At 35.8% G+C, this 10000-nt stretch overlaps 1 protein-coding gene across 3 annotated transcripts in view; it reads left to right on the top strand.

The window, feature by feature from the left end:
• The window catches only part of LOC125042932 (active breakpoint cluster region-related protein-like), a 155215-nt gene extending 146330 nt beyond the window's left edge, over nucleotides 1–8885 (top strand). For 2 of the 3 annotated variants that reach the window (XM_047638724.1, XM_047638726.1), the window contains exons 5-15: nucleotides 245–451; nucleotides 808–927; nucleotides 1680–1814; nucleotides 1974–2165; nucleotides 2347–2535; nucleotides 3241–3430; nucleotides 3656–3852; nucleotides 4010–4176; nucleotides 4308–4447; nucleotides 4728–4968; nucleotides 5255–8885. In XM_047638724.1, the coding sequence (XP_047494680.1) occupies nucleotides 245–451; nucleotides 808–927; nucleotides 1680–1814; nucleotides 1974–2165; nucleotides 2347–2535; nucleotides 3241–3430; nucleotides 3656–3852; nucleotides 4010–4176; nucleotides 4308–4447; nucleotides 4728–4968; nucleotides 5255–5471 (1995 nt within the window). In that variant the 3' untranslated portion in view covers nucleotides 5472–8885. The remainder of the gene's footprint in view (nucleotides 1–244; nucleotides 452–807; nucleotides 928–1679; nucleotides 1815–1973; nucleotides 2166–2346; nucleotides 2536–3240; nucleotides 3431–3655; nucleotides 3853–4009; nucleotides 4177–4307; nucleotides 4448–4727; nucleotides 4969–5254) is intronic. The other variant, XM_047638725.1, reaches the window with a different exon arrangement.
• The last annotated feature ends 1115 nt before the right edge of the window (nucleotides 8886–10000 follow it).

The following is a 10000-nucleotide window of genomic DNA, read 5'->3' on the forward strand; positions in this document are numbered from 1 at the left end:
GTACATTTCCATGTCTAATTTTGTGGATGTGTGTCCACAAGACAAACCATATCCATATAGGATCACATCACTGTAAGGCATCTGCTTTATGTATCTTCTTGAAGGTAGCTTTGATTAGAATTATTTTTCATTAGGTAGTATTTTATGTACTTTTATCCCTAACATAGTTCCTTTCAAAATGTAATTTATTACAAAATAATGAAGGTTTAACAGGAGAAACTCTAACACAAGCACTTTTCCACAGGCAAGCAAATTAGATGTGTATGCCTCATTCCTGCAAAACTACCCTCGTGCCATAGAAACTGTGAGACGATGCAGTTCTCAGAGTCCTCAATTTGCTGACATCACACGCTCCATCAAACTCCGGTCCCTCCAGGGCCAGCCACAATCTCTTGAGGACCTCTTGCACAGACCTGTTGCGAGAGTCCAGAAAAATGCTCTAGTCCTTCATGTAAGTTTTTTCTTTGGTATTTCATAGAGCCTTGCTTAGTTTATTTATAAGCCCAGAATCCATGAACTAGTTTTTGTCATAAATGATAAGGATAAAGAAGTGGTACTATAAAGCCTTTGGAGGTTTAGATACCATTACATTTTATGAATTCTGTTTTTTTTGTGTTACTCATAAGTAATATTCATTAACAGATGTATGAAAAATGTTTATATGGGTGAAATGGTATATCATAACTGATGAATTAGAAAGTTTGTCTGATACAGTATGTAGACTAGCTGTGTAATACTATACTTGTATAACAGATTATGGTATGTAAATCACATTTTAGTTTAAATAATTTTTATTTTCATTTTCAGGACTTGCTCAAGTATACTTCAGAGAACCATCCTGATCATGAAACTTTAAAAGAAGCTCTCAAACTTACACAGAACTTTTTAACACACCTTTCAATGATTCACACTGAGGCAATGTTTCCAGTAAGTAATATGGCATAAGGCTCTATAACTGAATTTTATATCTGTTTTATTTATATGTAACTTAACCCATTGGATCCAGTGGCAGGATTGTGTCATCATGTAAAATTTGGCTGAGGGCTGGGGTGATGGGAATGTATTGTCATGAGATATTGTTGTTGAGTGAAGGGTGACACAGACATCTCACATGGGTGCACAAAGCTCTTGGAGGAAATTAGACTCAGTGGGAAGGACCTCTTGTATTATTTCCACCAGTAAATGAGGGTGAAATGTACCATCTGTGAGCCATGCCTTGAAGGGAGCTGGCTCCAGCAAGGACATTTCTATATGCAGCAACCTCCTCCTGCTCTCCTTGATTGGCAGTGCAGGGTGAGTTAAGGAAAATCAAATATTTACTAAGATTTAGACAAATAATAATATGGAATCTGATTAATGAAAACAGTCTATTATAATCTTGATGCAGCATAACAAATGACAGATATACACCTTAGAAAATGGCAAAACAGCATATGCAGAATAAGAACTAATAACACAGCAAAGATGAGGCATGGGAGAGTGACCACTCAAGGAAACCTAATGCTTGGATTATGGTCCACATGCAAAGTGCAGGGCACCTAGATCCAATGGGTTAAAATAACTTTGACACTTTTATAAGTTAGCCATCATGATTGATCAGTTTGATAAACTTATCAGAATCAACTCACTTCACAAGAGTTTTGTACAGATATGGTTATTAATATTTTATATATTTCCAGGCTCAGGATCGTCCTCAGCGGCACTTGGTTCGCAATTCATTTATTGTAGAGTTGGTTGAAGGTCACAGAAAACTTAGGCATCTCTTTTTGTTCAATGATGTTATAGTTTGTGCCAAGTACAAAGTAAGTGGCGCTGTGAGTATATTTATATTTTGTGTTGTCTTTAGTTGTATAAGTGTTAAGCAGTGATGGATTTAATTTTTCTCTATATATTGCTGAATATTCTCCCCATAATAGGAAAAATGATGTTACTTATAAGAAGACATTTTAATATTTTTCTTTATTTTTTTACAGCCAACAGGAAGATCAGAGAAGTTTACATTTGAAGTGAAATGGTACATTAGCCTCCATGATATAGCTGTGTTAAATGACAGTGGACCAGAGACTCTAAAAGAATCTAATCCTCCAAACTTGGTCTCACTTAAGTCACAAGCCTCTACTATTCGCGACCAGTTAAGACGAATAGACAATATGGGTGAAAAGGGGGTAAGTTTATATGTCCATAAAGAAAAAGCAGAGAGAAAAAAATGTATAGATTTTCATATATCTGCATAAAGAACAGGTTATTGCAAACAAGAAGGAAAGTTTTTATTTTTCAAATAAAAAAAATTGTACAATAAGAAATGAATTATTGATTATATAATACCCATTACCACTTCTCTCACAGGCTAGCCGAATGAATCAAGCTCGAAATGAAAAGCATCGGAAGAAACTAGCTGAATTGGAGGCCCAGCTAGTTCTAGCATCTCCAAACCTCCCATTTAGAATATCGAAGCGAGCGGGACCTGTCCACACATTCCTTCTAACTTCAGAATATGAGCGAGATCAGTGGGGTGAAGCCATCCAAGTACTGCAGGTAAGATGGATGACAAGGATGATGGAGGTCCTTTTTGCCAATAACTGTGTGGGGGGTGGGGGATTTTTTGTGTGTTGTCTGAACAGTTTTACTTTTCATTGGCTTGCCTTCACAGGTTTCGGGTATGTCAGCTTCAGATCGCAAGTTGAGCAGGACTTTTCTCCTAAAGTTCCATTTGCTACAGAGAGGAACACTTCTCATAGAATCTCTCCATCCACACTTCCCTCGGGCAATAAAGGCCCACACTTCCTCTCGCTCTCTATTCACTTCATGCTTCGTGAGCATTACTTTATAGGATTGCAGTTGCTGCCCTGCATGATGGATTTTGCGGAGATGTGTTTGCAGTCCCATTGGATCCCTGACACTCAGGAGATGCAGTTTCCTTTGTCTTGAAAACCATCGTTTTCTCTTTTTTTTATTATTTAACAAATAATTGTGTTTATCTTTGTTATTGCAATTTGTTTTATTTCATAATTGTGAATTATCATATCCCTTCTTCAAATCAGAGTTCTTTATAGCCATGTAGTGGTTTTATTTTTAGTATATTAAGTGTGTTTTTATTAGCAGTTGCTTGGTTCTTTGCACAATTTATTTATATGAAGTAATTACGAGTGGAGTGATGTATCCTGTCCTGAGTGATTTGTCTTGGTTTCCTTTCCGATATCATTTCATTATCCAAATTGTATCATTAACAATTTCTTCCAGGCCAACACCCCAGGAGTTGGAGGAAGTTCTCTCACCCTCCATGAGCTCCAGGGATGGATCACAGCCTACAGATCCTTCCTAAAGACCAACATGGGTTCCTTCTTGCTCAAGTCTGGGAGAGATGATTCTTTACTGTTGGGTGACCTGCACATTGTGGTTTCTAGTCTACATGGCCTTACTAGACCTGCAAGTGAGTACACTTTAAAACAAATGTTGTGAAGGTATAAAATAAAGATCTTATCTTTGTACATGCAGAAAATCACATGTGTGCCTTGACTGCATGCATGTTCTTTCATTTATGCATCTATGTACTGTTGCAGATTGTTCTAGATAACAGAAAAGAAGAAATATAACTTTATCTCCACAAAACACCTCTAATACAAAGTTTAATTTACTGATAATTTTACATTTCCAGAGATGTTTGTGTGCTTTGAAGTAGACTCGTATGGCCATTTCTTCCGTAAAGTAAAGACAAAACAAGCTGAAGGTGTTGAACCCCACTGGAATCAGGACTTCATAATTGAATTGGAAGGGTCACAGACACTTCGAATTTTATGCTATGAAGAAGATCCAAAATTGGGTGTACAACTGAGGGGAAAGGCTCACCTTGAGGTAACTATCACCTTTTTTATGTTGTTTTGCATACTTGATTTTCTAATGAAAATATTAAGTGAATGTTGGATAAAGCAACATATAAGACCCTTTACTTTAAACGATAAGATTTGTCTCTTCCATATCAACTTTCTAATCAATGCTCTCATTCCATTAGCTGTCACGCTCATGGTTGAGTGACACCTTGAATGAAAGGCGTGTCAGTCTTCAGGACTTGGTGTTGGTGCTTTCCCTAAAGTTCCTCCCTCCTGAAGCCACACTCAGAAGAGTCCCAACTGGAAAGTCATCTGGATTGTTTGGCACTAACATTGCCAATGTGTGCAAGTAAGCATTATTTTCCTTTCCTGTTCATTCCTTAAATATTAGTGATAATGAAAGTGTAAGAAGGTTAAGGGAAAGAATATTGAAAATTACTTTTCCTCTGGTGTGTCTTCAATGGCTTTTCTTTTCAATAGGCGAGAAAAGAGAAGTGTACCGTTTATAGTGACGAGGTGTGTGCGTGAGGTGGAAAGACGTGGGATGCAGGAGGTCGGAATATACAGAGTGTCTGGCTTAGCATCTGATATCACAAAGCTGAAAAAGTCCTTTGAATCAAGTAAGTATTTATAGCATGTGCATATTTAGAGGTAAAAAGTAAGAAATTTTGTGAATGACTTTTGATGTATATATTACTTTTGATATATATATTAATAATTCATTTCTTGCCTATGTAGTTTTGTATACGATAATTTTTTTTATATAATTTTGTTTATATTGATAATTGATTTCTTGCTATGTTTTTTGGCATATGATAATCTTTTTTATGGAATTCTGTAAGCACAAAGATTTAACCCTTTTTTACAAAAAATAGTAATCATCATTACAATTTTCAACAGATCCTTATGAAGCTGAGCAACTTGTCAAGGAGGTGGACATTCATTCAGTTACCGGCCTTCTAAAACTTTTCCTGCGTGAACTTCCGGAGGCTCTCTTTACAGATGAGCTCTATCCTCGTTTCTTTGAAGCATACAGTGCTGCAGATCCCGAGTACCGGAAAACCACAATACTCAAACTATTTTCATCGCTACCCCAGCTAAACCAGTCAATTATCGCCTATCTTCTTGAACATTTAGTAAAGTAAGGAAACTCTAATAATTACAGTGAACTATGACAGTCCTGTGTCTTGCATGATTAAATAGCATTAAGAACTTACAAGTAACTTTCAGCAGGACTGATAGAAATGAGCTCTTTCCAATTTATTCTCAGTGTTCTGTGTAAAGCAAAAAGATGGAAGAGGTTAAAATTCCATGATTTAAGGCATGATTTGATCAATCTGTTTAGAGCTTTTTGTATAGAATACCATTTTTTATTACTTCCATTTACTTCTGATATGTGATTTTTTTCTTTCTTTTCTTTTTTTTAGAGTGCACCAGATGGAGCATCAGAACAAAATGTCTCTTCATAATTTGGCCACAGTCTTTGGGCCAACACTGATCCGGCCAGGAGCCAAGGCCGGTAACCCATCTCCAGCAGAACAGCTTGCAGCAGGCACAGTGGATGTCATGGCTCAGGCAGGAATACTCCATTTCTTCCTCACAAGACGTGCACATGGAGAACCAATACAGGGTGTCAACCAATAGGTGTAGAGTCATATATTGTATGTGTGTGTATATATATCTATTATTTAATATTTGTTTTAACTATTACTTTCTGAACAAAAGTTCAGATCATAATACTGGACTCAATTGCCATTAAAGGCCTTATGGATGGTGGTATTACGGCTTCTCATTCTTTGGTCTAGATGCAATGCTATAGAATTATCTAGTGACAACACTATGTATATAAGACATTTATATTGAACTTAACAGTGAATTCTACTGTGTTTTCTCATATTAATTGCTAGTGGCTATAAGTAAAAACTGCCAACGTGATGGAGATGTGGAAAAAAATGAATATTAGTGGAAAAAGAAAGAGGAAATAAAATAGATTACAGATCTTCCATATATCCATATTTTGTATGTGACGTGGAAGTTGGTAAACATACCCCTGGAAAAAGGATAGTTTTTCAGTCAGGACTTTGTAACCTCAAATGCCTTCCTGTTCAACCCACACATTTTATACTCTTTGATATCATAATCCTTTTTCAGGTTTTTGGGTTAAACTTGGATGTTCTTTCTTTCTTTTCTTTTCATTTTTTTTTTTTACATATGAGTGCTAAGACCAGTGTTCTGTTTAGTAAAGTGTATGCATTTTGCCCCAGAAAAGAATCAGTGCCTACTGGAAGAGAACCTAACATACACTGTGACGTTTTCCACCTTCATGTGACTTGTAGATGATTTTAGATGAATGTGTCATTTTTGGAGGATGCAGTAGAGAGCCTTAGGAACTTTTTTACGCAAGTAAAATGATGATAGAATAATGATGATATATATTTATGTGAGCCTCAGGAGGTGAGCTTAACTTGAATTTTTTTTTCTCCTTTTTTACTTCCTCTGTTTTCTTGAAAATGCTAGTCACTACCATGTGAAAGTTGGTATGAATGCAAGTATTATTTAGATTTGTGTTGAGCTTTACAAAACTTGTCACTTAATTAATTTGTAGTTGTACCAGATACCCATTGTGGATGTAACAATCCATGGAATTTTAAGCAGTTTCATTTTTTTTGTGACAAACTATATATTCATGGTACTGCTTCATTTTTTCTGTCATATAAATATTTTATATTAATCTTTTTGGAAAATCTAGATGAAAACAATATTCAGGTAAAAATGCTTGACAGTAATTTAGTAATTTAGTTATTGCATAAAGAAGAAGGTTTAGTCTCATAGATTATGAGAATACTTGCATTTCTGATAATACATAAAGCCTTACATACAATAAAATCAATTTCTATAGCCAGTGACAGGTATTAATGCAGTATGTGTTGCTTGAATGATGATTTATTGCAAAGGATTAATGCATACATATATATACTTTACATGCATAAACAGTTGCATGATTAGGATTATAACAAGGCAGTGACAGTGTTATATAATCTGACAAACTTTATCTACAGAGCTTTTATACCTTTAATAATACCAGATGTAGCAACAGAAACTAAGCATTCACATTCTTTCACAGTATAAATGTTGCTTTTTTTACAGAATGATTCACAGCTGTTGTATCCTGTTTGTGGTCAGATTGTAAATATCTGAGATACATAATGAAGTGTTGAAATGTTTATGTGTATTACAATATCTCATTTTTTTAGATGTGATGTTAAAATGATATTGCTTTGTCTTTTGAGATGGTATGGATATATTTTATTTTTGCCCTAAACCATTCCTAAAATACTTCTTATTTCCACAACATCATATTTTGTATGACTTAGATGCCAATGTAATTTTATCCTGTTTTGTTACCATTTCTTATTGTTTTATACAAGTTTTTTTCAAGTGCAAATCCAAAATAGGAATGTTGCCATAATAAGATTTGTATTATAGATCCAGTGATCAAGGTAATAAGTGTAAGTCATTGCTACTGTGATACATTTGAGTTGATTAGTAAAATTGTTGTGTATTTAGTTCTTTCATACACTTTGAAAAAGATTTCATTTAGGTTCCATTTCAGTTCCAACATTGTAGAGTATCAATACCCAATATTTTTTAATAAACCTATTAAGTTTTGGTATTTTTTTCTAATGTGAATGCATCTCAGGTGCTGGCAAAGTTGCTGAATGAAACAAATCTGAAAAAAATGCGCACAGATTGTGCAGTTAAGGTATTTGTGGAACAGTACCATAGTTTTGGTTTTAAGAACATATCAAGGGTCTCTTTGTGTAATCATATCATATATGAAATATACTCTTGCAAAATGCTTGTTAGGTGTACTGTGATGTGTTACATATATATATAATTTTTTCCAGTCATCTTTTACAAAGAGTGAATTGTAACTCCTACATTCATTGATACCTGTGGCCTTGACAGCATTCAGGTGTGTGAGAAGAATTACCGTATCTTTTGCTCGGTGGTTATTTAATTAATCTTTTCCAGGGATTGGCCCACAACTTTGCAAATATTCTTGGAATACACTGTAATCATTTCTTGAGATACAATGTAATCCTATATGTGTCAGCATATTATATCTATAGGTAATATGTAATCTGATCATGTATTAATATCACAGTCATAAAGAAATACTTATAAAAGTAAAAAAAAAAAAACTTTGATGGTGCACTAACGGTCAGAAAAAAATGCAGAATATTGCATTACAAGACCTTCAACTGGTGCAAGTTTCCTCTCCTGTGCAATGGATAGTATTGCTACTTGTCTATGATACTCTTGTGCTCATGATGCATCATTGTGACACCAGTAATGGAAAGTGCTTATGTAGGTGTAGATATTTGTATATATATATATTTGTAAATTGTGCTTATTTTGTACATTAGGTGTCTGGAGACTTTTGTGTAAATGTCATAGTCAGTGCATATTATATTTTAGTTTATAGGTTAATATTGCCTGAACAGATTTATGTTTCAAGAAATGAGGTAACCATGAATTCCTCTCACTATAAAATTTAAATAATTTGTATAGTCTTTATAGTGGTCAACTTGATATGCTCAGATTGTTATGCATAATTTTTGAGCTATATGTTCAAACCTTACTGGAAATTTGTTCATATTGTTAGTTATCTGGCTCAATCTTTATTAACCATTCATCTTTTTAGAAAATAAGAAAGAAGAACGTGTTACATCAGCTTGTTCTATAAAAGTTGATTGAAAATTATCATAAAGAATAAAGCCATTATATCTTTGATCTGTTGTGATATCTCATTCAGAAAAAGTTTCCCATGTGAATAGGATTTGTAAAAAGCTATGTTGAAAAATTTCCAACTTTTGTGCAGATAGAAGATTGTGTTACGTTTGATGTGGTACAGCCATTTGACCACCGGTTCTTCTGTATACTGAACTGCATTCACAATGAAAGAGCTGAGAAACACAGTAGTGGACCAGAAACTGTATTTTTGCATCTATTGTATACAGAGTTGTATTTGTACTTAAGAATTATGTAGAAGTATTGAATATTTTACTTTATCCTTTGTACTGGGGAGTTCAAATTCTGGTAAAGTTGAGAGCAATAGTAATCAAAGATGCTGTTGATCTGAATTTTAAAATATTTTGATGAATAGGATCAGCAGAGGAACAAGAATTTTTGTCAGTGATTTATTTAAAAAAGGAATTTCAACTTTTGTCAAAACTGTCTATTCAAAAAGAGGAAGAAAAATATTACTGTCACTAATATCCAGATAACACTGATGAAGGAAGTGTAAGTAATCTAAATACATTCAATGCATTTTCCAAGGTATTCTGGCATGGGTTAAAAGTAGATAGAGAAACTAGAACCAAAGAATCTAGTAAAGATATAGTGCAATGAGTGAAAACAAAATGCATTAACATCTCTATCTCTTCCTCTACCTCCTCCTCACTTTCCCCTCCCTCTCTCTCTCTCTCCCTCTCCCTCTCCCTCTCCCTCTCCCTCTCCCTCTCCCTCTCCCTCTCCCTCTCCCTCTCCCTCTCCCTCTTCTCTCTCTCTCTCTCTCTCTCTCTCTCTCTCTCTCTCTCTCTCTCTCTCTCTCTCTCTCTCTCTCTCTCTCTCTCCTCTCTCTCTCTCTCTCTCACTCTCTCTCTACTCTCACTCTCTACTCTCACTCTCACTCTCTCTCTCTCTCTCTCTCTCTCTCTTTCCTCTCTCTCTTTCTCTCTCTCTCTCTCCTCTCTCTCTCTCTCACTCTCTCTCTCCTCTCCTCCTCCCTCTTCCTCTCCTCTCTCTCTCCTCTCTCTCCTCTCTCTCTCTCTCTCTCTCTCTCTCTCTCTCTCCTCTCCTCTCTCTCCTCTCCCTCTCCTCTCCTCTCACTCTCCTCTCACTCTCTCTCTCCTCTCCTCTCTCTCTCCTTCTCCTCTCTCTCTTTCTCTCTCTCTCCTCTCTCTCTCTCTCTCTCTCCTCTCTCTCTTTCCCTCTCTCTCTTCCCTCTCCCCCTCTCCCTCTCCCTCTCCCTCCTCTCTCTCTCTCCCTCTCTCTCTCTCTCTCTCTTCTCTCTCTCTCTCTCTCTCTCTCTCTCTCTCTCATTCTCTCTCTCTCTCCTCTCTCTCTCTCTCCTCTCTCTCTCTCTCCTCTCTCTCTCCTCTCTCTCA

This window comes from Penaeus chinensis, chromosome 33 (assembly GCF_019202785.1).
Source record: "Penaeus chinensis breed Huanghai No. 1 chromosome 33, ASM1920278v2, whole genome shotgun sequence".
In the NCBI taxonomy this organism is placed as follows: Eukaryota; Metazoa; Arthropoda; class Malacostraca; order Decapoda; family Penaeidae; genus Penaeus; species Penaeus chinensis.